Raw genomic sequence first — 27522 nt, 5'->3', positions numbered from 1 at the left:
TTCTTTCCTGTCAGGTGGCCTGTGTCCACCTCTGGAAAACACTGTGTAGTAAGGACAGCAGGGGCAGGGGAGGGAGGATGGGCCATGGGTAAAGCGAGTGGGAGGTAGACCTATGTGCCAGTGTCACTCTCTGCTATTGGTCCTTGTGCTGTGTGCAGTGGAGCCCTGCGTGGGGGACAGGTCCATCTTCTGCCAGATGGAAGTACTGGATCGCTACTGCACCATTCCTGGCTACTACCGACTGTGCTGTGAGTCTTGTACCAAGAAGTCCTCAGGCCTCAACTCTAGCCTGGACCCCAGTCTGACTTCACTACCTTCCTTCTCCACTCCTGGGAGCCCCTTATTAGAACCAAGTGCTACTTTCAAGGCCACAGAGCCTACCAGAAGGCCAGCAGGATCCACTGACCAGCAGCAAGGCCAGCCCACACAGCTCCCGGAACCACTGGACACAAGTGCCTCTGTGACCCAGCATCACTTGGTTCCTGGGACATCGAGCTCCAGATCACTCAGGGACCCCTCTCCTGCCACCCCTCAGGGACCACCTTGGGGCTGGACCCAGGCAGCTGTACCAACCTCCAAGGATCAAGGACAGTCCTGGGAGGAGGACCCAAGGCATTGGGGCACCAGCCTTCCTGCTACCTCCCCAGTGACTTGAGCTGCACATGCCCTTCCCACCAGCCACCTTTACACTAGGTGCCACCCTGTGACAGTGGGGCAGGGACAAGGACAGACTTCCTTTTAAATTATTTGCTTTCTTCTTCTTGTTTGGGGTTGTGGTGCTCTGTACCCCATGGTGGGTGGGGGGTGGGGAGAAAAGAAAGATCAGAGAAAGCCCTAACCAGAGATACCTCAGCTAGCAGGCCCAGACCTGACCTCTCAGGGGCTTTTGAGGCCTTTCCTGCCATGACCATGACTGTGACCAGGACCGAGGGCAGTCCAGCCGCTCCCTACCCATAGCCACTGGATCAAGGCAGTTCCGTAGCTCACCCTAGCAGCTGTCAGGGCTGTTTTTCCAGGTCTTACAGGGACCCCAAAATGCAAAGCAGGGCCAAGGGAGGCAGTGGCTACCCACAGGGCAGGCCCAGAAGTAGGGCTGGGATGAATGTGGGGGTGAGGCTTTCCTGCTACAAGGTAGGGGTGAGGCAGGGCCAGATGATCTTAGCTGTAAGCTCCACAAAGATCCATACACATCTCTGCTGGCTGGGGCTGGGGCAGGGGCAGAGGCCAGCTCACCTTTGCTGACTGGAAGGCAGAGATGTCCACAGCTCTGCCCCTTTACATGTCACTTCGGTCACTTCTAGTCACTACAGGTTACCGACCAGCCCCCAAGGGCATACCTAGGCCACCAGAGGAGGGGGCCTCAGACACTCTGGACCCCATATTCTCAACATGCAGGGGTTTCCAGACTGGTGCTTGACCCCTGGCTGCTCTAGGAACTACAACTTAGGTTGTCACTTGGGATGGATGGGGGCCTCACCTGGAAGGTGACAGAGACCCAGAGGAGATGTGATTTCTCAGGCTGTGCCCCTCTGTCATCCCCTTCTGCCAAATCCCACTCCTGCTGGAGTCCGGGCCCTCACAGTAGGCTGGAGCTGAGTTCGAGGTATTCGGTCCTGTGCAGGGTGACTTGGCACAGGCCTGATGACCAGAGAGGGCAAGGGCAGCAACTTCTGCCCCAGTGCTGGGCTCACATTAAGTCAGGCTCAGTTGCCCTCCCTGTCACTGCCGAGGGAAAGTCCTTATCCCTTTGGCTCTCAGGAAGGTACCCGGGTCCCTGGATGCCTCCCAGTGTCCTCACTCTTGTGGTCACCGGGTGGAAGAGGTGCTGTCAGTTCTTCTTTCACCAGGCTGGAGGGTTTGGAGCGATGGACTCCAGGCCTGCAGCCTCCTTAGGCTGAGAGCTCTTGAGCTCTCTGCTGTTCAGGTTCCTATGGGAACAAGCCTGGCTTGGGATAAAAGTATATATTGTGAATTTGGAAATCTTGATATTTTAAATGTTATGTATTTATTCATATTGTCTTTGGCATTTTATTGAATCCTCAAAAGTGATATTCTCTCTCTCTCTCTCTCTCTCTCTCTCTCTCTCTGTGTGTGTGTGTGTGTGTGTGTGTGTGTGTGTCCTTTCTCTGCTTTGGAGGAAGACAACAATGAAGCCAGAGCACTAAGGGGCTGCACTGGGCTATAATAGCAAGATGATTGGGGGTAGAAACTGGCAGAGAGGGGACACGGGAGCTGTGTGGCCTTGGGAAACCATCACCCACAAGGTAGAGATGCATAGGAAGTAGCTTTGGGATCCACCAAGAGAAAAGCATTCTAGTGATCAGAGCTTCTAAGAAGCGGTTTCTTTGGAAGGTGGTGAGCTCTCCTTCCGTGGAAGGAACTAAGCAGAACCTGACTCCCAGGCAGGACTGGATATGTTTTATTGAACATGGAAGGCTGATATGAATCACACCACGCAATTTGTGCACCACACCAGGCATGAGCCAGGTGTGATGTCCACACCTGTAATCCCAGTAATCACCAGGTAGAGGCAGGAAGACTGCAAGTTTGAATCCAGACTGATCTACATAGCACGTTCATGGCTATATACCTTGTCAACATCATGAGACTCTGCCTCAAAAAAGACCCCAAACAGAGTGTAGATCCACACCTAATTCCTTGCCCATGTCAGACATCATTAATCCATTACCAGTTTCAGTGTGCACACATGTCTTTCCCTAGCATCTGTGTCCTGGTACAGGAGTACAGAGACTGCCTTTTTTCCCTCCTGCAAGGTCCTCACAGGCCAGTGTGTGGACAGAGAAGCCCTGTCAGGTCAAGGTCCATTTCTATTCTCCTCCACTCTTCTTCACACAGCCTACCCCACTGCAAACAGTTGCCAAATGGGCCTAGGAGTGCACACATGGGAACCCTGCCATACCTCTGGGGACTGACGCAAAGAGATGCTAGCATAGGCCCCACTAGTAGAATTAGGAGGAGTCAGGCAGGAAATCCTGGTTCCCAGAGCCTACAGAGAGGATCCTAGCAGGCACTTTCCCCTTGGCCTAGAGTAAACCTTTCCATGGAGGTAGAAAGGGCAGAGGGTGCTCTTGAAGAGCCCTAGGCCTCCAGCTCTCCCAGCAGGCCTGGCCCATTGTATGAAGCAGGTATAACACATGTCCGCCCTATCTTGTGCTCATGGTGGATATTGCCATGTGTGCAATCTGTGCCCTTTTCCCTGTGAGCCCTGCTTCTCCCTGTGTCTTTCCCATAGAGCTCTGGGCAGTGGCACCACGGGGACAAGGAGGAGCAGCTGTATTGCGCTGATAATGTTTTATAGCACTAGAACCTTTGTTCAGGCCCCATCTTGAGCAGGAAGTAGAGCAACATCCACAAGTAGGAATGACCTTAGTACTTGAATGGAAGGAGGAAGATGAGGAAACCAGCCCAGGGAGCCTCCATGGAGGGGAGGATGAGAGTCAGATACCCCTGGGGAGCCACCAGGCTTCAGTATCCTGAGCCCACCTGTTCATCTCAGAAATGAGGATGAACCTGTTCATGAAAACAAAAATTAACCCACTGGGTGGTAGTGGCTCATGCCTATAACCCTAGCTACTCAGGAGGCTGAGATCTGAGGATTGTAGTTCAAAGCCTGCCAGGGCAGCAAAGTCTGTGAGATGTGTAGTACCAATGAATCACCAGAAAGCCAAAAGTAGAACTGTGGCTTAAGTAGTAGAGTGCTAGTGTGAGCATACAAGGTAGGGGACACTACCTGGGCCCTGAGTTCAAGCCCCAGGACCAGCACACACACATGCACACACGCACACACACACACACACACACACACACACACACACACACACACACACACTGCATCTTCTTTCTACTTTTTTCCATCTTCTCTTCCTAGATCCACTGTTTTCCTTTTTCTCTTTTCAGTTTCTTTAGTTCCTCAGTTTTTCCACACATAAAGGAAGCATATTATGCATCTCTCTCTGTACTTTAATTTTGTTATATAGTTTGAAGATCTTTCCTTATCAGATTCATACCTGTAATCTCAGATACTCAGGAAGCTGAGATCTGAGGATTACAGTTTGAAGCCAGCCTGGGCAGAAAAGTCCATGAGATTCTTATCTCTGATTAACTATTAAAGAGCCAGAACTGGAACTATAGTTCAAGTAGTACAGTGTCAGCCTTGAGCAAAAAGCTAGCAGACAGTGCCCACATCCTGAGTTCAAGCCCTAGTACTGACACAAAGCAAAACAAAACTCTATCTTAAAGACACTGGATATACATTTCCCAACTTCCTTCCAAAAGGATTGTTTAGCTTTGAAGTCTCTCTAGTCATGCCATGATCAACATTGGATAGTATTTACAAAAGGGGATGGGAGGCCGGGGAGGGCTGAGACCATCAGTGTCCAATATTCTGTCTGCCTATTGACCAAGCTAGTATTCTGACTGGGAACAGTTCCTATCTGAATGAAGACGCCAAGACTCAGAGGAAAGCCTTGCCACAGGTCATATGAGGAGTGATAAGCCTGGATCTGAAGCTACCATATCTGCTCTGCCCTTGTCCGCCTACCCCCGCACCCCCACCCCAGCTAAAGAATTGTAAAACTGGCCACCAGACAGAACTAAGCAGTCAGAAAACACTTTCTGTACAGTGGAAGGAATTATACGCTCCCTACTGATAATTGTCTGCAGCTTATAATGTTATAAAACACACTTAACATAGACCTTTCCCTGCTCCATGATTGGATAAACCTCTCCCCCTTTCTGGGGTTCCTATACAACAGGTGATTGAGCTAGAGGCTCACTGGGCAATGGACCAGCTAAGGGAAAGAGAAGCAGTTCAGTTGGTTTTGAGCCCAGAGGCTACTGGTGCCTGGATGAGAATCATCAGCGTGTGGGACAGGGGATAGCTGAGTAAACAGAGGAAATCATAGCATAAGTAAAGGGACTACAGGTGTGCAATGTAGGCTTGCCCAACTCCAGGCAACCTTGTTGATGAGGGTGGGGACAACAGCCAGAGAGCTGTAGTCAAGTGGAACAAGGATCTGGTGTTTCCACTGCTTTAAGAGAACACTCAGTACTGATTTTCACATATTCAAACAAGTACTCCAAAGGTCAAATGAAACCTATCAACTCAGTGGGTTTGGTCCGTGGCTGAGCACAGTAAAGGAATCTCTTATCTAAGGGAGGCCACCAACCTCTCTTCCTTGACTTTCAAGTCCAAGGTGAGCAATTCCAGGTGAAATAACAGGCCAGGGTGTGGAGAGACCTCCCTGGCTCTGCCTGGACCAGTAGGAAATGCTGCTGCTCACAGATCTGGAAAGAGAGAAGCTGGGCTAGGAAGCCAAGAGACCTGGGTTTTACCAATGCATCTGAGGGGAGTCACATGTCCCTCTGTGCCTGAGTTTCATTTTGATCTCTCAGTGAGACTTGGGCAAGTGGTGTGCTGTATTTATTATTAGCTGGGGTCACTTGATCTCTCTCTGCTCCAAATGGGCATGATCATAAAATACCATCTCACTGGCATGAGGATGGAAAGGGTAATGTGCACTGAGTGACTTCATTACTGGAACTCCACATGATTCTATAGTTTGAACTTAGAATCACAGGTTACTAAGACGTGGCCTAAGATCTGGGAGTGCAGCTCAGTGGTACAGCACTTACCTTGCAAACATGCGGACCTAGGTTCAGTCCCTAGAACTGAAAATTTTACAAAGGAAGAGAGAGGAAGGGAGGAATGGAGGAAGGAAAGAAAGGAGGAAAGAAGAAGGAAGAAGGGGGAGAATGAGGAGGGAGAGAGGGAAAGAAAAAGAGAACATTGCCACTGAACTGAGCAGTAGACTGAGCCCCCAGAAGACAGCGAGCTTACCCAGGGACAGACAACTAGCTAGAGGGAGGTTTTCCACTGGCAGGGTTTGGAAGGGAGCCTAACATGCTCACACAGATCACTGGCCCATCATTCAGATGCTATCCGTGGCCAGGGCTGGAAAGCCATCTACATTCCCCCACGGGCAGCAAGACTATCCAATATTGGCAGTGTTAACTTCCACGCTAAGGTAGAGGAGATGACCAGGACTCAGAGCTGCTGCTATTTTCCTTCCCCTTTCCGCTGGAAGAACCTTCCCAATCATTGCCCTTGGTTAATGATCTCTGACAGCAAACACCTCGCCAAATGAACAAACCAGAGCAGTAGGCTGTGCCCATCTAATGCCAACTATTCAAGTCCAACAAGCCAGGGATATCAGAGATCAAGACTGTGGTTTGATGGAATTTATTGATGTGGTGGAATATGGTGGAGAAGAGGAAGAAGGGTGTGAGTCTTCTAGTCTCACTGGTGTGGTCTGGGGAGGGTCAAGGCAGGCAGGATCAGTTCTGCAGAAGCAAGGCAGGGATGAAATGGGGATGGTTGCTGCCACAAACCAAGGTGGCTAAGCAATTTGGTGGCCCTGGGAACAGGTTAAAATAGCTATAGCTCTGGGATCTCACTGGTAAGAAAGTTTAGTGGTCACAAAAAGAGGTGGTGACTGTGGTGTTTTATAGTTGCTTTGTGACTCTTTGTTAATTGTCTTTGTGTTCTGTTTTATGCATTTTATAGCTGGCTTTGACATTGGGTATCCTCTAACTTGAGGAAGGGCAGGGCTGCTTTTGTGTTTTTTAGTCTGGGTTGTTTTTGCTTCTTCACAACCAAGTCATAGACAAAACACAATTAATGTCCGGTGCTGGTGGCTTACCCCTGTCATCCTAGATACTTAAGATGCTAAGATCTGAGGATAGAGGTTCAAGCTCAGCCCAGACAAGAAAGTCGATAAGACTCTTATCTCTATTAACTATCAAAAAGCCCAACGTGGAGTGGTGGCTCAAGTGGTAGAGCGCTAGCCTTGAATGAAAAAGCTGAAGGATAGCACCCTGACCCTGAGTCCAAGCTCTTGTATCAACATATACATAACACACACACACACGCACACACACACACACACACACACACACACACACACACACACACACACACACACACACACACACACCACTGCTGCCACCACCAGCAGCAGCAGCTGCAACAACAATGACTACTATGGCATCTTTGTTGCTAGTTTTCTTTCCTTTCTCGTACAGTGCCAAAGAAGGAGTCACTTATGTGGAAACCAAGAAGGATCTTGACAAAAAGCACCTGCTCTGGAGGAGAATCACCTAGATATGGAACTAGCCCTTTAGGACAACTGATAAAGGCTGTAGGAATAAAGTGTGCCTTGTACTCCAAAAGTGGTCAAAGAGAAAGCTGAACATATCATAGTCTCCTTGGTTTGGTAGAACAAAACAAGGACTGTGGTGTTGAGGCTCTGTAAATGAAAAGAAGTTTCATTTCATGCATTAAAGAACTCATTGTGGAGAGACCAGATCGAAAACTTTAGAGAGACAGAAAATGGACAGGTGGTGGTATAGAAGAGGGAAATGGGAGTGATGGCTAATGAGCATGGGGATTTCTTTTGGGGAATGATTGAAAGTTTTGGAACTGCTTGCATTGTATACTCTAAATATTAAAAACTATTGAATTGTACACTTTAAATGGATAGATTTTTATAGTGTGTGAATAATGTCTCCATAAAGCTGTCATATATTTTAAAAGCAGGGGAAATTGGGTGTAGAAGAATGTGTGAACTCTGTACTCTTTTCAGAGCTTTTCTATAACTCTGCAACAGTCCTAAGATTCAAGGTTTCTTTTAAAAATTGCAAGTGAAGAGCATGGAAACCCAGTTCACTCACTGGCTCCTCAGGACCCAATCAGTCTTCTCTAGGCCCTCTGTGCCATGTATCTAGAGGGTAAAGCACAGAAGCTCTAAAGTAGCAACTCTGATTCCCTCACCCCACAAACAGATACTAAGGAAGGACACAGGACCAGATATAGGAAGTGCCGAGGGAAGCTGTGCTTGTGTGGCAAACCTGTACAAACTACAAAAAGAAAGGAAGAAGAAAAGAGGGAACACCCTATGGCTTAAATGTCGATCAAAGGTTAGTTCCAATGTACCAGTACTCAGGGGATAGGACTAAAGCAAGGATTTAGATTGTGAAGGTTTTCCCCCCATGACTGCATTAAGGCCTTTGACAGAGAAGTGGCTTATGGGTTCCTGAATGAGATTGGCCCTTTCCCTCCACTCTCTCACTTGTGCACTGTTGCTCTTCCCTGTGTATCATAGGATGATACAGCTACAAGTTCAGATCATGGACTTCCCACCCTCCAGAATGTTAGGAAATAAATCTCCATTCTTTATTAATTACCCATGGTCAGGTAGTCTTCTATAGCTGCACAAAACAGACTGTGCAGGAAAGAAGAGATGGATTTCATGCAAAGGACAGAGGAAGCACACATCTTTGGAAGGAGACACACCCAGTACATAGGAGAAAATATTTTGGAACCTTGAAACAAGAGATTGAAACAATAGAATGAGGTGAAGTGGCGCTCATAGGGACTTAAGAAAAAAAGGACACAAATACCACCACTGTAGAGAGGACGAATGTGAAAAAAGAGCAATTAAAGTAGCAGAGATCCAAAACATGAGAATGCACATCTATCCCATGGGAGGTAGAAGACATATGAAAAAATATGCAGTGGCGGTGGAGCCATTAGACCACCTTATCAACCCAGGGACGCATGTATTTCCCAGATGTTCATCCTCAGCAAATCACTCTGACACTTCTCAGTTCTCCTTTATAGCCCTGTGTCATGAAGGGATCTACCATGTGTGGTCATTATAGGATGCACAGGCTCAAGGATGCACTCTGCCTATTTAATGTCCCAGCCAGGGTTTGAATCCTGAATCTGCTTATTACTTTATAATCTTGAGTAAGTTACTTCTTTGAGTTCCTTATTACAATAATATCTACCTCCTAAGATCCATGTCTGTATTAAAACACTGAAGAATTGAAGGTTGCAGTTCTGTAGCCTGGATGAACTCAGGGCCTGGATGCTGTCCCTGAGATTTTTTTTGCTCAAGACTAGTTTCTGCCTCCCAAGCCACAGCTCTACTTCAGGCTTTTTGGTGGTTAATTGGAGATAAGAGCCTCACAGATTTTTCTGCCTGGGTTGGCTTTGAACCATGACCTTCAAATCTCACCCTCTTTAGTAGCTAGGATTACAAGCATGAGCCACCATGGCCTGGTCACTTCAGTGATCTTGGAGTTATCTATTACATTGGAAAGGTCAGTGTGGAGTAGCTGGGAAAAACAGAGGCAGAATTCTTGTGAGATGGTGCAGTGTTACAAGAGCAGAATGGAGCCAACCCATGGAACCACATCTACTGGGCCTATCAACTATGCCTGCAGAGGAGGAGCTGGGAGCCAAGGTGGCCACAACACCCTCCTAACCCAGATTTCCAGGGAACTTGCAGAAATCTCCAGGCAGACATTAGACTTCCCCAAGGATCAAAGCCATCTTCTCTAGATAATAAGACCAGACATATCCCAGCTGCTCCTTGGGGTCATATTCATGTGACGCCCTCTTCCTTCTTGCCCATAACTATTGCCCATAACTATTTTGCCATTTTCAGAAACACACCTACAACTTTGGGTGAGGGTTGCTGGTTTTTGTGTTTTTTTTTCTCCTTTCAGTCCTGGGACTTGAACTCTGGGCCTGGGTGCTATCCATGAGCTTCTTTTGGTCAAGGTGAATGCTCTACCACTTGAGCCACAGTGCCACTTCCAGCTTTTTCTGCTTATAGGGTGCTGAGGAACCAACCCCAGGGCCTCATGCATGTAAGGCAAGCACTCTCACAGAGCCACCTTCCCAACCCTATTTTTATTTTTTGACATCTTATTGGAGATAAGAGTCTTATAGACTCTTCTGCCTCGACTGGCTTTGAACAATAATCCTTGGATCTTAGCTTCATGAATAGCTAGGATTACAGGTGTGAGCCACTACCGTCAGGTGAGGGTTGTCATTTTTAAGTCAGTAGAATGCAATCGCTATCAGCAGATTCTGGAGCCAGGCATGGGCTTATTGTAAGTGATACACCAGGACTTGCTTCATGACTTCAGCCCCTGCCTCCTTCCAGAATAAACAACACGAGCAAAGCCACTGCTGCTAGAGCGTGAACCGTCTTCTGCAGGGGAAGACAGGATTTTATTTGGCATTCTTTGTTGTGGAGGTGGTGGGGCGGGAGCACACATAGTTCAGGGGTAGCTTCTGAATCAGATGGACTAGACTTCCTTGTTCTTCTCAGCCTTTGGCTTAGCTGCCCTCTCCTTTTTGTCCTCATGATGTATCTTGAGGACTTGGGCTTTTCCAATGTACTCTGGGAGGAGAAAAAGACCATGGGCAGAGAGGAGGAGCTGCCTCTTCTCCTGGTACACGGAGAGAACAGGTGGAAAATCACGGCCACCTTCAGCCCTCTACTGTTCTGGGGTCCTGGGAACAAGCTGATTTCCTTCTCTGCAACTCAGCGCCCTTCTTCATTTTCATCCAGGTCATGAACAATGAAGTGTCTATTCCAGGCCAGATGTTTCTCAGGCAATTAGGACTCTGTCTACTGCCAATGTGCCTTCTCTCCTCTATACCTTGTTCCCCTCCCCCCATTAACCACACTGGTCTAAGGCACCAGGGTGACTGTGGGGGAGGGGGGCCTCCTCCCTCAGCTTCCTCTTCCCTTTTGTCCCCTGCCCATCCCACACGCCACACAGTGGCCACGAGACACACTCCCTTTGTAGTGCACCTCCAGTGCACCCCAGGCCTCTTTGTATAGCACCCACTTCCCTTTCCCCACAGGCTGGCTGGCCCCTGTTCACCTGTATTACGTCACCTCTTATTACCATCCCAACCCACAGGGTCCTGGCCACTCTTGCCTGTTGGGAGCTCTGCTTGTGTGCTCTTCTTGGACATACCCAGGTCTAGGACCTCCCTTGTGATTCTGCTGAGTGCCCTTCCCACCCACCATGTCCACCTGCCTCACTTTCCCTACAGCCCCTCAGGGGTTTTCTGGGTGATCCTCTGTAGCTTCCTGTTGGTTCCTTGATACAGACACTTGTCTCAATCCTTCCCAAAGCTCAGCAGACAACAGGTACTCAGTAAGCATTTGTTGAATGAATGAATGAATGAATGAATGAGTGAATGGGTGAATGGACCAGCTTCCTCAGTTGGGAACCTATCCCTAAGTTGCCTTGAATCCCCTGAGGGACCCAGCTGGACTGGGCCCCAGTGAGCCTCAGAATGGTCCAGGCACAGGAGCTTACCTGGTTTTTCACTTTTCGGGGTAGGTGGTATCTTGGTCTTCTTTTGGGAAAGACTATAATCAGATACAAAAGAGAGGCTTATGACATCAGGCTTGCTCATAACTAGGGGGTGGCAGGGTGGTACAAGTATGGTCAGTTGCCCTCTCCAGGGAAAGGTGAGGGGTCACCTCAGGCTACTGGGAACCAAAGCCCTCCTGTCCTTGTGAGGGACCGTGACTGATACAGCTTTCCCCCATAGCTCCTTGCTTGTCCCTTGTGCTCCCCTGTCAGGCAGGGGAGAGCCTTTCATCTGCATGGAGAAGACAGGGCCCCTGCTTCTGGGACAGGGTCACAGGTAAGTGTGAATTATATTCTAGCTTGTATGAAATTTTACATGGCCTAGTCCTTCCTACAACTCTGAGAGGGGTTTTGGAGAGAGGGTGAAACAGAGGTGGTACACAGGGGGGCTTATCCCCCAGGGCACTCATGGCTGGCCTCTCTAGGAAGAAGAGACAGTCAAGACTACATCTTCCAAAACCTAAGTCACACTGGGTGGTGTTGGTAGCTACTTGAGAAGCTGATATCTGATGATTGCTGCTCAAAGATAGCCAGGCAGACAAATCTGAGGGGCTCAAATTAACCAGCAAAAATGCCACAAATGGGATGTGTCTCAAGTGGTAAGCAATAGTCATAAGAAAAAAGAAAGGCAAGCAAGCTGAGCCCTAAGAGCTCAAGCCCCAGTAACTGACAAAAACCTTCAGACACTTTCCCTACTCCTGTGTGTGCCCCCCAAACCCATACCTCTCTAGTCACATCAAACTTGGCATTGCTTATAGGATGTTCATTCCTGATATCCTTGTTGTTGTTACTTGGAGAATTCCCACTTCTTGGCCTTTTTTCATCTTCTCATTTGCTTATAGAAACCTTATTAGTTGCCAGGAGTTGTGGCTTGTGCCTGTAATCCTACCTACTCAGGAAGTTGAAATTTAAGGACCGTGGTTCAAAGCCAGCCTGGGCAGGAAAATCCATAAGACTCTTATCTGCAATTAATCACCAAAAAGTAAGAAGTGGAACTGTGGCTCAAGTGGTAGAGCACTAGCCTTGAGAGCAAAAGTTAAGGGACAGTGACCAAGTCCTGAATTCAAGCTCTAGAACTGGCACAAATAAACAAATAAAAATATACTACCACCAACAAAAAAGAGTCACTCCCCCGTCTTCCCCTACTTTATCAGTTTCCCAAGCTCTGGCAGAAATATTGGGTGATTTGTTAGGAATACAGATCCCCAGTTTTACCTGCATATTGGTATATTCGTTTTGAGCCTAGGGCCTTGTGCATACTCAGATTACATATCTGCTGAGCAATTAACCAGTCAGTTCACTGAGTGAGCCTCAGGTTTCTCATCTATAAGATGGAGTTAGGCCGGGCACCGGTGGCTCACGCCTGTAATCCTAGCTACTCAGGAGGCTGAGATCTGAGGATCAAGGTTCAAAGTCAGCCCAGGCAGGAAAGTCCGTGAGACGCTTATCTCCAATAAAAACCACTAGAAAAGTGGTGCTGTGACTCAAGCGGTAGCGCGCTCACCTTGAGCTGAAGAGCGCAGGGAGCCTAGAGTTCAAGCCCCATGACCAACAACAACAAAAAAGATGGAGTTAATACTGCCTCAGTGGGGCTATTAATCTACAAATATGTAAGCTGCCCAGCAGGGTCAGGCAAGTGTAGTAGTAAGCTATCAGTTAGCACTGCTCTCTTGGAATTTTACCTGCCTCAAAGGCCTTTCACAGAATCAATCTGCTTCCACTTTAGCCATCTGTGGCACACATAAAGTCCTTTAATTTGCCTAGCTTGTGCTAGATGCTCCCTCCTACCTGTGTCCATACACCAAGAACTTGTGGCAAGCTAGATGAACATATTCAGCCCTGACTTGAGACCCTACTAAAACCCTACTCACCAGCAGGCAGGGGTCTAGTCTGGCAGTATGGGCCTTCAGGCTGCACACCTAGACCTGGGGTGGTGGGTCTCTGGAGAGGTCAGGAGACAGTCCTGGGCTACTTGCTCCATCCAGGACAGCCTTGGTCAGCCCAGCCCAGCCCAGCCCAGCTCAGACTAGCACCTCCTTCTCTAGGTCCTGAGGGCTTTCACCTGGGGATAGATGTTTGACCCTGGGAGAATGGTCCTGGGAACAGAAAGGCAGGTGAGAGGTACAGAGCTCACCTGTAGGATGCCTGCAGGTTTTCCTGAGGCTCTTGAACTTCTTGGAGCTGATTTAGGAGCCTTTCTTCCGGAATGGACGTTAGGGGTTGAGGGAACTGTTGAGCTACTGCAGTTTGTAGGAGCCCCAGAGCAATGTCTTTTTCTGGAAGCACAGCACAGAATCCTCAGCCTCTACCCACTTCCTGACCCTAGATGAGACGAGTCTAAACAGGGCCTCCACATCTCCCCAAACCAGCTCAAGGGTAACTCTATTTATCCCACATTCTGCCCACAGGTCCACTCAGGAGAATCCCAGAGTGTTCCTGGTCTCTGAAGAGAGCACCCAGCCCTTCCACACCCTTCCCCCCACTCAAGGACATGTGCACCTTATTCTGACCTCATCCTGCCCACTGTAGCCCCTGGCTGCCTTTGGAAAAGCTTTCTTTTTCGTTCCTCCTTATCCTTTTCTCCTCCCTCCCCTTCTCTCTTCTTTCTCTTCCCTTCCCCTTCCTCCTCCTGTCTACTCTCAACAAAGGAAACCTCTTCCAGCCTCCCTCCAGCTTCCAGCCCTCATTATTACTCATTCCCTCATCACTACACTCTCCATCCACTGTCTATTGTGTGTCTGTGTGTATTGGTGTATTTTTTTTTTGTCAGTCGTGGGGCTTGAATGTATTGGTGTATTCTTATGCACACACCTATGGCCTCCCATTTGTACTTGTGTGCATGTGTGTGTGTGTGTGTGTGTGTGTGTGTGTGTGTGTGTGTGTGTGTATTTGTGTATAATTCCCACAGTAGCAGCAGAAGAGGGACTGTGTCTTCTAGATAGTCATTCACTTTCTCCTTTCCCAATGCCTAGTCCTGGTGCCCACATCAAGGGGAGGTTCCCTCCAAGAAGCAGGGCCATAGAAATTCTTCAGTAGGATTGAGGTAGGAGAGAACAGTGAAGTTGTCCAGTGGGACAAAAGACATCCAAAATGGAGAAGGAGGAAGGTGTAAAAACCAAGAAACATCTGAGTCCTTGAGACCCAGAAAACAAGAGCCAGATCTTGGCAGCCTCCACTTGGGGAAGGAGCCATGCAGTGTCCTTACCCTTTGAGGGAGCGTAAAGCAGCCAGAACTGAATGGCACTTAGAGAGTCTGTCTGCAGAATCTGACACAGAAGCTCCAGGATCTGTGGGCAGGAGGACATAGGGAGTCAATGTGATCATGACATACTCCTGCCAGGACTGCAGACACCAAGGTTTATGGACACTAAGAGCTCATCCCTGAAAGTGAGCTCCCTGAGCCAAATGCTTGGCTCAACTGGTCCTGTATGGGGCCTTGCATTGTATGGAGGGCTTTTTCCCACAGCAGTCCTACTGGAAGTCTAGACTCCCTTTTAGACAGGTAATGAATCTGAGCCCTTGAATGAGGAAGACCCCCCAAGCAGGATTAAGGCTCAGATATGAGGCACATGGGCTCCTCACTCTTGGAGCCTATTTGGGCTGGTTGTATCCCCAAAGCCTCTCACTGGAAGGGCAAAGTCAGAGCAAGCCAGTTACCTCCTCAGAGACTCATTGTCTCCCATGCCTAAGTGTTTGGGGTTATGTATTTGGGGTCATCCTCAGGCTTCCCCACCCGGAATTCCAAAAGTCTAGAGATATTGGCAAAGAGATAGGGGACTCCCAGAGGGTAGCCTGAGGGCTGGGGTGGGCTAGTTTTGTAAGCTGCCCAGTATAGGGCTCCATCCTGCAGAGCAGTGGGTATTCTCAATTTCTGGCTGTCTCCTCAGCCTTTAGCTTCTTTCCTACTTCCGGGTTCCATTTCCCCTGCAGCCTCCAATTGGGCAGCATCTGGAAATGATCCTGTTTTGTCTTGAATGGCCTGTAGAGGCTTCCGAGGCCAGGTTGCTGCTGTTGGCTGTGCCTATAGTAGGCTGGAAGGACTGGAATTGAAGCCCACGTTGGAAGGTAGAACCCCTGGAGTCCTAGAAAAATGTGGTTCCTTCAGCATTGAGCAGGCATTCTTCTTGGGGCCTGGAGGAGCCTGTTAGACCCCAGCAGGCCTGGGTAGAGTGAGAACTCTACCTTAGGAACTTATCCTGGTAGAGTTGGAACTGGGTTGGGTCTCTCCCCAGCACCTGTTTGGGTGCCAACCCTCACCCTCAACACCCACCCACCCTGGTGTGCCCCTGTGACCTTGTCTATTCTCAGCGTCCTACTTACCTGCCCTGGGCCCCCTCCCCATAGGACCTGAGAACCTAATTCCAGGCGTAGTGAGACCATCCTACAGTGGAGAAAGTATTGGTTCTAGTCCCAGCTATGTTGCTCCTTGTCACCTGGGTGTGACCTGCATCACACAGTTCCATAGGGCAGGTTTTCAATCTCCTCATCAATGGGATGTCTGCTTTATCCACCTCACTGGACCTTTCAGGCAGGCAGTGGGATGCTGGCTCAGAAACCGCCAATCCCTACTCCACTGGAAGGAGCTCTTGATGGGGACACTCAAGAGTGGAGGAGGTGGAGTTCGTACTCTGATGAAACATTGGCAAAGGTGGGGAAACAGGCTGGGACTGGCCTGGGAGGTTGTAGGGTGCAGTCTGAGAGCTCACCAGGCAAAATCTTCATTTCTGAGCATCTCAGTCCTCCATCATGTTCCCTGATTAACATCAGATGCTTTAGCTGGGATGGGCCTCCATGGTAATGTGCTTACACTCACTTTGGACAGATCATGGAATTAAAGCCCATTGAGGAAGGACTTACATAGAAAAGGACCAATGGACACAGGGTCCTTTAGAGGCAGAGGGGGCTGGAGCCTAGGCTGCTGACTCTCAGGCCAGGATCTTCCTATCTTACAGTCTCAGGTCCCAGTGCACCTGGAAGGGTGCTAGCTGGCAGAGCTAGGAGCCAAGAGGATAGTAATTACTACAGCCTCTGAACCCAGACTGGTTCTTACCAGTAGTTCCTGGTCACGCAGGACAGAGGCCTGGAGTACATCATTGTTCAAAAGATGGCTCCGCTGGCCCTGGTGGAAACTGCGGCGCTGGAGATTGTGAGCGGAAGCCGGAATGAGTCGACCAGTCTCAGCCGAGTACTTTGCTCCATGCACCCTCAGAGGAGGCTCTTGTTTCTGTTGGGATAAAAGTGGCACAGACTCCAGGAGCCAGTGAAAGGAAAGGGAGAAGGCAAAAGAGAGAAGATAAGAGAAAGCTGGGTCATATCCATCAGTTTTGTCCCTGCTTCTACTTGTCTTTTATCACCCAACTCGGCATCTCAGCGTTGAATGTGGATGAATGTCTTTGGGTATCTTGAGCTTTTCTGCTGTGGCTCCACTTGGGCTATCAGACATATATGATTGACAGATAACAAATAGGTAGGTAGGTAGACAAAGGTAGATAGATAGGGCTGGGAAGGTGGCTTAGTGGTAGAGTGCTTGCCTTGCATGAATGAGGCCCTGAGTCCAATTCCTCAGCACCACATAAGCAGAAAAAGCCAGAAGTGGCACTGTGGCTCAAGTGGTAGAGTGCTAGCCTTGAGCTGAAGAGCTGAGGGACAGTGCCCAGGGTCCAGAGTTCAGGCCCCATGACCGACCAAAAAAAACAAAGATAGATAGATAGATAGATAGATAGATAGATAGATAGATAGATAGATAGATAGATAGATAGATAGATAGATCAAACTGGAGTTTGAACTCAGGGCCTTGAATTTGCTTAGCTTGCTTTCTCTGGCTGGAACTCTACCACTTGACCCCTGCCTCCAGCCTAGCTTCTTGTCAGTTATTTTGGAGATTGGCATCTCATGTATTTTTCTGCGCAGGCTAACTTCAAACCTCAACTCTCTAGATCTCAGCTTCCTGAGTAACTAGGATGACAAGCATGAGCCATTGGCAATCAGCTTGCTATCAGAGATCTAAAATCATTATCCTGTGCCAGGGGCCCACTGTCTAACCTTTATTCCTAGTGCTGCCCCCATATCTATCCCTCACCGCTTGACATTCTTTCTTTTCTCTGAGAAGTCAGGCTTCTTGCTCTTCAATTCCAGTTAAAACTTGTAGTCGTAACCTTACTTCCCTCCCTCTTTCTGAACCGGAGTTTGAACTTAGAGCGTCTTGCTTCCTAGGCAGGTGCTCTACAAATTTTTGGTTAGCTATTTTTAGATAGGACTTCGAGTTTTTACCTGGGCCCATCTTTAATTCTCCTACCTATAGCTTCCCATATAGCTGGGATTAAAGAGTACATTACCATTATAGCTGGCTTATTTGTTGAGATGGGTTGTTACTAAATTTTTTTTTTGTCTAGCCTGACCTTGAATCTACTTCATTCTTACCTATCTCTACCTTGTGAGAAGCTGGGATTACAGGTATGAACCACCTCTCCTCCTCCTTTGAAAGCTAAGAAATCCATAACTATCTAACTTAGCTAAGTCACTCAGAGCACTGAAGAGTGAAAGGAGGAATGAGAAGCCAGGGCTACTTCTCCACTCTGGTTGCCCAAGACTCCTTTGTTCTGCTCCTACCTCTTTGTTTTTCTGCTCAGTCTCCTTGGTGAACACAGTCACCCGGGAAGCCAGATCCTTCAACTCCTTCTTCCAGGTCTCTGGGAGGAGAACACAAGGTTCTGGGGGTCTTGCTCACCCTCCCTATGACACCAGGGTTGGGAGGGCAGGGAAGGCTCTAGGTAAAAAGAAATGCCTTTCTCCTTTCATGTCATCCTGCCCCAGTCTTGGGGGAAGGCAGGTAGGGTGTCTTGGAGGGAGAAAGATTAGGCATGGCATTGATGCTGGGGGTACTGCTGTTCTGCCTATGGCATTTCTGGGAGATGGGCTTGTGTCTAGTTGGATGTGATTTGATCACTTCCCCTTAGGTATCTGGGGCCAGGATTGCGATTCAGGAGATAAGGAGTCTGCTTGTAAGACCGTTCCCCGACTCCCCCAGTCATTCTGCAGCCAGCCAGCCAGCCAAAACTTTCTGCCCTACACTGGCTTCCCCTCACTAGCTTGACTCTCCCATACCCCAGTAGCAGAGAGATAGGACTTCCCAGGGCAGAGGCCTCTATTGGCCACCCAGCATCATGGCTCATGGTCTGATGGGCAGGTGCAAGTCACTATTACAAGTGTATTCCTGTGTAGCTGTCAGTCATGTGACTTGCCAAAAATCTGCTTGAATCCAAGCAAGGGCACTTTTCTCAGTGCTAGAACCGGGGACAAGGTAGGAAGTAATCCAGAGATGAAGCTGCCCTGGGACAGCCTAGGTGACCCACAATGTAAGACATGGTCCTTTTTCCCTCAGGTATCTCACATGCAGCCCTTGGTGACTGGTATGAGCCCTATAGAAAGATGTTGGTCCCAGTACCCACCAGTAGAAAGCTGGGGATTCCGATTGGACTGTGGGTCCCCGATGGGGGCAGGGAATGCGGGCATCCCCATCAGATAGCTGGATAAGAGTGCAGACCGAGACAAGGGAACCAAAGAGAAATCGTCCTTGACGAAGCAGACAGGTTTCCCAGTGAGATCTGTGGAGGAGCAGAGTCTGTAAGGCAGAGAAGTGGTGAATCCCAGAAAAGGAGGCAGGGTAGGCAGGGAGAACCCTGGGTCCTTTTGTTCTAGGAAGCAGCAGCCCATGGATCATTGGAGCTGAAGAGGCTTCTACAACCTCCTAGAGCAGCAACCACCTTGTCCACAGGCACTGAGGATGAGTGGGAGAAAGACTGCTCTGGGTCACCAGTAAGTTGAGCAGAGATGAGACAAAACCCTAGTCTCCTCTATAGAGCCTTAGAACCGTAATCTTCAGGTCCTTCTGGCAGCCTATGAGAGGGCAGGTGTAAGCATGAGAGGGGCCTGGCTAGAGTCACAGGAGGAGAGACTGAACTGAACACTCCGGACAGAACTTTCTACTGTCTGTCATCTTGGAGGTGGTAGAAGCAGTTCCCACGTGAAGACCCCTTCCACCCAGAGTATGGTCAATTTTGGTGTAGTCATGCAGAATTCATCTCATTAGGAACTCCACATGTCTGCTGTCTCCTTCCTGAAAATAGTCCTTCTTGTTCCAGGACTCTCACTCTGTTGGCTCTCCTAGCTTACTGGTCTCTCTTTGTCTCCCCTGCTGATTTCTTTCAATCCTCTCAGGCTCTTAATCCTGGGGACCCAGGGCACAGCCCCCAAATTCTTCTTATGTCTCCATGATCTGCCCAGAAGCATCCATCTTTCCTCAAATACCTGTCATGTCTGTCCCTCCTCCTATCATCTAAGGACTAGCTTGCATTCCACCTCTCCCACTCCCAGGACTGGCTCTCTGGCTCCTTCCTCTCCTTGTTGGCCATTGGTAGCTTCCTCATCTCAGTCAGGGCACTGTGTTTCTCTAGTGACTCAGAGTGAGCCATGACATCTCTGTGCCACCACGATCTGCTTCCAATCAGTCACCAGGTCCCCTGGGCTTTTATGTTGGGTGTGACTCTAGACTAGGACCATGGGCTCTTCCACTGCTTCAATAACAGCCACCAGCAAGACAGAGGCCAGGGTGATTGTGTTCAAATTTATCATAATTTATCACTTCTGTAGTCTCAACTTTTCAATGACTTGCTGAGGTGGCATAATGGTGACACCAGGGGCCTGATCTGACATCAAATCCTGTCTCCCTTTTGTCACTCTGCTCCAGCCATCATGAGCTTCTTTGGTGTCCTTTCAACACATCCAGGCCTTTCTATTTGCTGATCCTCTCCTGGAATATCCTTGCCCCTGGTATCTCCATGGTTTCTGCCCTTGTTCAGACATCACATTACTGGCCAGGTCTTGTATGATCATTGTCTGAAATGCCAGTCATTCTCCCTCTGTAACCTAGACACCTGGCCTATCATACCCTTGCCTGCTGGATGTGAGCTCCAGCCCCTCAGCAATTGTTCACTCTCCATAAGCACCTGCTGCAGTAAGTGGATCAATGGCTCAGGGAAATGGCTTGACTCAGAAGGCAGAGCAGCACTCTGGGACTATTAATCCTTTATATAATTTATAAAGTAGGAGAATCAGGCAGAGAAGGAAATCCTTTAAGGTACCTGATTACCCTTGGAGCCTGTGCTTTCCTTCTGTCTCCCAAGTCAATCGGTATAGTCACTTGGCAGCCTTGGGACCCTGGTCAGGCCCCATGTTCTCTGAGCCCTACCTGGAAACAGGCTGGAGTGCACACTCCTTGGATCTTGAAGCCAAAGTTGGGGACACCTCCTATGGAACTCCCACCCCTCCCATCACCCCCAACTGGACCTTGTAGTCCTAGCCCTACCTTGGATGTGGGTCACACGTTGAGGGTGCGGATGGTGCCGGGAGAAGAAAGAATTGTGGCTGAGGTGGCCGAAGCGGTGGGTGCCAAGTGCCTGGGGCTTGGGGGACTTCAGTGTATCCCGGATCATCTCCAAATCCACAATGCCTGGGCTTACTTTTTCTTTCTGTGCCCCACCATCCCCGTGGCTCCGTGGCCCATGCCCCGATTTCTTCTCGGGCTTCAGTTCAGCCTTTGGACTGAAGGAGAGGGTTTAAAGAAAGGAAGATGGAGTCTTTTCTGGCAGCGATGCCCACCCAGACTCAAGCTTAATTCTTTATCCTTGAGCCCATTCCCAGATACTGAAATCCATCTTTCTGGATTTCAAATCCCAACCAGTGACACCCAAGGCTCAGCTCCCCAACTCCATTCCCATTGGTGCAGTCCAATCCTTAGAGAGCCTATGTCTTCCTGAGATGCCTTGGCAGAGAGCTAGGATCCATGTGTGAGAGCTCAGACGGATTCTCCCAAGACCTGTGTTTTCTCCCAGGGATCAAATCTAAAACCAGAAAGAGAAGCCTCAGACCCACCTAGTCCTCCACATATCTGAGATAGAGCAAAGGCCCTTATATGCACCCACTAAGGGCACAAGCCCCACTAGGGGCTTCTCCCTAAGCCAAACTTTGGCAACCCTGAGAAGCCAGCTGTGGGCTATCACCCTCCCCCGCTGTGCCTTCAAAGCCCGAGGGTCAGAGCTGGAGCTGAGGCCAGATCAAGCCAGGCAAATCCTTTTCCCATAAGGCCCCGCCCTGGGACGCAAAGCTGTGGGCTGCCACGCTTGTTTCAGGAAGCGTCAAGCTTTCTCTCGCTGAGCTTCCCTGGAGACCAGTTGTCTCAGGTTCCCTGCACCCTGAGGTTGCTGTGCCTTTGCCCCTGGAAGAAGAGGTGGAGGAGGTCAAGCCAGTATGGATCCAAACGTGGGCCACTGGGGGTCTGATGCACCACCTGCCTGGTGGCTGTCTGCACTCCCTTCTCCTGGCGGCCCTGGTTGGAGGGACTCCCTCTGGAGGAGGATAGGTAGATTCTGGATATGTTAGGCAAGTTGTACTGCCCCTGGGCCCTGTGAGAACTTCGCTGATCAGGCCCCTGAGCTTCCTGTTCCATTCTGCGTTTGCCTTTAGGGAATCTGGGACTTAAAGAAACAAAGCAAATCTTCTCTGAAAGTGGCCGTTAGCAGCTACCTCTTCTGTCCCCAACTAACAGGCATTTACCTGAAACTCCCCCCAACCCAGCCTGTGCTCCAGGCTCCTCCTAACCTCCCCTCCATTTCTTATCCCTCCATACCCAGAGAGGGGCTCAGCCCACAGCCTGTGCTAACAGCCTGAGAAGCCATGGGGCCCTGGATGATGAGCTAGCATTGAACTCAGATCTTCAGGTCAGGTGAGGAAAGGCTGCCTCTCAGCCTACTGCTTTCTTTCAAGGCCACCTTTGTCTCCCACCCTAGCCTCCGGCAGGTCAGTAAGTGGGACTTGGGCCTTACCTCATCAGTGAATGGTCAAGAGTCTTTGTCTCTGTAGGCATTGTAGAGTGACTAACAGGATGAAGACCAGCACACATGATGCTAGTGTTCGTGATGAGTAACAAGAACTCTTATGGACGGGTGGTAGAAGCAGACACTTCTAAGGAGAAAAAAAAGAGACAATATTAAAAATGAACCTTGGATGCTATATCACCCAGAAACTTCTGTCCCAGATATAAGAGAAAGACTTGTAGATGTACAGAAGGGGTGAGGGTCACCGGGCGCTGGTGGCTCACGCCTGTAATCCTAGCTACTCAGGAGGCTGAGATCTGAGGATCGCGGTTCAAAGCCAGCCCGGGCAGGAAAGACTGTGAGACTCCTATCTCCAATAAACCACCAGAAAACCGGAAGTGGTGCTGTAGCTCAAGTGGTAGAGCGCTCGCCTTGAGCTGAAGAGCTGAAGGATAGCGCCCAGGCCCAGAGTTCAAGCCCCACGACCGACCAAAAAAAAAAAAAAAAAAAAAAGGGGTGAGGGTCATGGGTAAGGATGCCCTTGTCCACATTGTCCAAAATAGCAGAAACCTGATGATCCCTCACATTTCCAGTGACAGAATGTTCACCTAAGATATGTTATATGCAGAGACTGGGACATTTTGTTGTTCTGAGAATAAATAATGCCTAATGTGGATGTCTCTCCTCAATATAATTTTGGGCCAAAGAAAACATGTTGCAGAAGGTCACCTAGTATGAACTACTTCTTAAAAAGTTCCAAGGCAAACTCAAAAAATTAAATCCCCCAACAACAAATCCTCAAAGAAACAACTGCCCAATAAATAAGTGGGCTAAAGACTTGAAGAGAAACCTCTCTGAAGAAGAAAGAAGGATGACCAATAGACACATGAAGAAATGCTCAACCTCCCTAGCCATAAAAGAAATGCAAATCAAAACAACATTGAGATACCACCTCACCCCAGTTAGAATGGCTATAATCAAGAACTCTAATAACAACAGATGCTGGAGGGGATGTGGACAGAAGGGAACCTTACTTCATTGTTGGTGGAAGTGTAAACTTGTTCAACCACTTTGGAAAGCAGTATGGAGGTTCCTCAAGACTTCACATAGAGCTCCCCTATGACCCAGCAATCCCACTTTTGGGCATTTACCCAAATGTTTACAAACAAGACCACACTAAAGCTACCAGCACAACAATGTTTATTGCAGCATTATTTACCATAGCTAAGATATGGAACCAACCCAGATGCCCCTCAGTAGATGAAAGGATCAAGAAAATGTGGTATATATACACAATGGAATTTTATGCCTCCATCAGAAAGAATGACATTGCCCCATTTGTTAGGAAATGGAAAAACTTGGAAAAAATTATATTAAGTGAAGTAAGCCAGGCCTAAAGAAACATAGGTCCCATGGTTTCCCTTATTTGCAATATCTAGTATAGGTATGAGTCAAGTGGAAAAGGTCAGATAATGTGATGTTAGGAAAATGAACCCTTAGATATGTATTTAAATGTTTTTTTTTCTTTCATGCATTTGTTTCTAACGCATTTATAAGATTATTTCTTTGTTGCTTTGTATGTCCCTCCCCCACACTATAACCCCTGCTTTCACTATATTTGATGTCGGTATAATTTGTGGAGGAGAGGGGGAAAAACAAGTCGTTTAAGGATACAGGTGGACCTGTTGCAACTATGAGAAGTACAAGTTCTCATGTCGAAAACGAACTTTACAACTTTGGTGCAGGGGCGGGGGGGATTGGATGGGGGGCGGGGGGGGGGAGGCTGGGAAGGGATGGGAAGGGTAAACAAAGGAGGAGGCTGCAATGCTTGATAAGAAATGTACTCATTATCTTGCCCATGTAATTGTAACTCCTCTGTACAGTATGTTCACAAAAAAATAAAAATTAAAATTAAAAAAAATTTCCAAGGCAAGCAAACCAACACAAACATAGGATCAAAAACAAGGACATGAAAAATTCCAAGAGAAGGTGGATATTTCTGGATAGAGGGGGAGCAGAAGAGCACATAGGAGGTATGGGAGAGGCTATTCTAGCTCTTGGTGTGGGTAGCGTACTTACTAGGGTTCATTACACTTTTAAATAAACTAATTAAATTAAACCATGAATGATTGAAGGTGTCAAAACCAAGAACACACCAGGTGCCAGTTGCTAACGCCAGTAGTCTAGCTACTCAGGAAGCTGCGATCTGATGATGAAGGTTCAAAGCCAGCCCAAACAGAAAAGTCCATGACACTCTATCTCCAATTAACTACCAAAAGGAAAGAAAAGGGAAGGAAGGAAGGAAGGAAGGATAGAAAAGAAGGATAGAAAGGAAGAAAGAAAAGGAAGAAAGCAAGTTAGAAATGATGCTGTGGCTCAAGTGGTAGAACAGTAGCCTGAAAAGCACTAGCTTTTTAGCTTTGCTAAAAAGCTCAGGGATAGCACCCAGGTCCAAGGCTCAAGACCAGTACACACACACACACACACACACACACACACACACACACACACACACACACACACACACACACACACACACACACACACACACACAAGGCTCAAGACCAGTACACACATACACACACACACACACACACACACACACACACACACACACAAGGCTCAAGACCAGTACACACATACACACACACACACACACACACACACACACACACACACAATGTAAAACCAAACAACAACAAAATAACCAAGAATGTTCTCAGTTATCCAGTCTCCAAGGGACCCCAGAAATCCCTCAATGCGTCTTCATCAGGTTAGGGTGCCATAGGTTGGCCTTGTCTGTGATCAGGAAGGGGAGCAATTTGCTGGGGACAAGTACACATCAAGGGACCAGAGCCCAGACAACTGACTCACAGACTCCTGGTCTTTTCTGTAACAATGAGCTGAGATTCCTTTTCAGGAAACTTTAGTGGAGCATCCTCAATGGCAGGGGCTGGGCTCTCAAGTTCTTAGATGCCACTCTCTTGACGACTAGGCATTTGGAAGCCTGGAATCCACCTACCTACAGGAAAAAGCACTCTTTAGGACAGACTCTGATTAAAATGTCTGTAGGAAATTCATGGTTCTATTAGGACCCAGTTTCCATATGTGTACTTGGGCATATGTTGTGCAATGGAAACAAATTTCTAAAGCAGTATTCACCTGCATTGCATGTGATACCCCTAATATTCATGCTAATTTTTGTTGCCATTTTGTGAATGTTAGATGTGATTCATTAATCTGCTTCAATAAGCTGCTTGTGAGTCATGAACTATAATAGCAGGGACCTAAGAAACTGTTTTTATTTTTTTAGTGGAACTAGGGTTTGAACTCAGGTCTTCACATTTGTAAGATAGAGACTTTGTCATTTGATCCATGCTACCAACCCTTTTGCTTTAGTTATATTTCAAATAGGGCCTTAATGTTTTTTGACCAGACTGGCTTGTATCAAAATTCTCCTATTAACATCTTTCATGTGTCTGGGATAACAAATAGCACCACATCTCGTTTATTTGTTGAGAAGCAATCATGTTAACGGTTTCCTTCTGGGGCTTGAACTATGGTACTCCCAGTCTCCGCCTTCTGAAGAGCTGGGATTATAGTTATGAGCCACTGTACTAGGCTTGGACATGCTTTTTATAGAGTGAGGCAGGTTGAGACCATTGCAGTCTGCTTCTTCTCTGCCCTCTCTCTGTTCCTGGTCCCCAGAAGCCAAGAACAAGAGGTCTGTAGGCAGCTACCAATCCAGCCATAGGTCTTTTTTTCTACCACTGATCCACAGGGCCCTTTCCCGCTAAGAGTCTGGCTTTGGTGTCCATTTGTCACCCCCAGAAGGCCACTGGACTCACCAGGAAGATGTCCACTACAGCATATGGGAAGAAGTCCCAGCTTCCTGAGCAGGACAGCACAGTAAGAACGAGCCAAGGGGAAGGCTCAGAAAAACTGTGGGCAAGCCAGTTGCTTTGTGACTGCACAGAGTCTGTGGTTGCTAGGCTACCCCTTCCCTACAACTCCAGAACTGCTCCTAAGCACCACTCTCTCTTACCCCCCACTACTCAGTTCCTCTTGTTCCCCCAAGAGGGCAGACAGATCAACAAGGATCTCTTCCTGTTCTTCCAAGCTCCATCATCCCCATTCAGCACTTCCAATAAGGACCAAGGGAGAAAAGGTTGAACATCTGCTTCTGCCAGCCACCAGCAGGCAGAGAGAGAAAAGCTGATGAAGGATGCCAGTGGAGCTATCCCCTGCATCTATCTTTGTCAACCCAAGTCAGCGAGATGTTTCCATGGAGGAGTCTGGCACTGTACTTTCTGTTTCTGAAGGGTTCACAGGGTTATCTCTTAGAGGAAACAAGATCCAGAGTGTCCTTCTAGCCTCACTTTGGTAGGAAGATTCTGCATTTTCACCTAGTCAGGAATCCCAATCAAATTGATACCTCCTAGTTGTGTTACCTTGGGTAAGCTGCTTGTACTGCCAAGATTCAGAATAGTACTAAGAACCCTCTGTTCAAAGACTTTTCTACTATTTCTTAGCCGGGCGGTCTCAGACTATTAACTCAAATTTCTCTGAATCTCTATGTCTCTGAAACAGAAATGATACTCTCATTTATTCTTTCTTAAAATTTGAGTGAGTTTATAGTAAAATATTTAGAACAAGTCAGGTTCATGCCTGTAATACTAGCTACTCTGGACTCTGAGAACAGAATTGTGATTCCAGGGATAATCCCAAGAGGAAAAGTCTATGGGATTCCATTTCAATAGACGCTGCATGTGATAGTCATTCCAGCTACTACACGAAGCCTAAAATAATCAGGTGTAGCCCAATCATGTACCTGGACAGGAAGAAAGACCTTTTCTCAAAAATAACCAGTACACAACAGAGTGGACAGGATGGCTCAGCAAGAGAATGCTGGGTTCTAAGTTCATACTTCCAGAACAACAACAACAACAACAAAAGCCAGGTGCTGGTGGCTCACGCCTGTAATCCTAGCTTCCCAGGAGGCTGAAATCTGAGGATTTCAGTTCAAAGCCAGCCTAGGCAGAAAAGTCCCTGTGTGGTAACTCTCATCTCCAATTAACCCCTCAAAAACCCAGAAGTGTGCTATAGCTCAAAGTGGTAGATTGCTAGCCTTGAGCAAAAAGAGCTCAGGGACAGGACCCAGGCCCTGAGTTCAAGCCCCATAGTGGACAAAACAAAGGAAAGAAAGAAATAAATGAAAAGAAAAAGGAAAAGGGAGAATCAAAAGGAAAACATTACTGGTGATCCTCTCCATCATTAGTGGTACCTGGATAGGATTATATAGTAGGGTGAGTCCTTAGTCCAGAACTACTTTGGGGAATTCAATTCACCATGTTTCTCTAAAACTTGTGAATCCTTACAAATG

At 48.1% G+C, this 27522-nt stretch overlaps 2 protein-coding genes across 5 annotated transcripts in view; one reads left to right on the top strand and one right to left on the bottom strand.

Moving 5' to 3' along the window:
- Positions 1–1947, top strand: part of Adamts14 (ADAM metallopeptidase with thrombospondin type 1 motif 14) — a 67028-nt gene extending 65081 nt beyond the window's left edge. For both annotated transcript variants that reach the window (XM_070020913.1, XM_070020912.1), the window contains exon 22: positions 159–1947. In XM_070020913.1, coding sequence (XP_069877014.1) covers positions 159–655 — 497 coding nt within the window. In that variant the 3' untranslated portion in view covers positions 656–1947. The remainder of the gene's footprint in view (positions 1–158) is intronic.
- Positions 1948–10067: 8120 nt separating this feature from the next.
- Tbata (thymus, brain and testes associated) lies at positions 10068–26080 on the bottom strand. Of its 3 annotated transcripts, none has more exons than XM_070020420.1 (12): positions 25988–26080; positions 25014–25161; positions 22149–22287; positions 21618–21800; positions 20633–20868; positions 18717–18872; positions 17878–17957; positions 16319–16492; positions 14474–14555; positions 13403–13544; positions 11212–11264; positions 10068–10277 (listed from the first exon to the last, which is right to left on the bottom strand). In XM_070020420.1, exons 3-12 carry the CDS (start codon positions 22223–22225, stop codon positions 10183–10185), a joined length of 1278 nt encoding a protein of 425 aa, XP_069876521.1. In that variant the 5' UTR covers positions 22226–22287; positions 25014–25161; positions 25988–26080; the 3' UTR covers positions 10068–10182. The 3 variants fall into 3 exon arrangements, with proteins under 3 accessions (XP_069876521.1, XP_069876522.1, XP_069876523.1); XM_070020421.1 differs by having other exon boundaries at positions 25014–25157; XM_070020422.1 differs by lacking the exon at positions 21618–21800.
- Positions 26081–27522: the final 1442 nt, after the last annotated feature.

The sequence above is a fragment of the Dipodomys merriami genome, unplaced genomic scaffold (assembly GCF_024711535.1).
Source record: "Dipodomys merriami isolate MVZ:Mamm:240054 unplaced genomic scaffold, mDipMer1.0.p SCAF_14, whole genome shotgun sequence".
Classification (NCBI taxonomy): Eukaryota; Metazoa; Chordata; class Mammalia; order Rodentia; family Heteromyidae; genus Dipodomys; species Dipodomys merriami.
Note: the sequence above shows the minus strand (reverse complement) of the source record. Positions and strands in the feature narration are given on the sequence as shown.

Bases quoted from the DNA above. Each gene is read 5' to 3' on its own strand.
- Tbata (XM_070020420.1), bottom strand. From the start codon at position 22,225: ATGTGTGCTGGTCTTCATCCTGTTAGTCACTCTACAATGCCTACAGAG. The intron at 20,869-21,617 runs GCAGGTGGTGCA...CCTCTCCTTCAG, and splicing joins GGAGTGCAGACAGCCACCAG to TCCAAAGGCTGAACTGAAGC. The intron at 10,278-11,211 runs GTAAGCTCCTGT...TTCTCCTCCCAG, and splicing joins CCCGAAAAGTGAAAAACCAG to AGTACATTGGAAAAGCCCAA.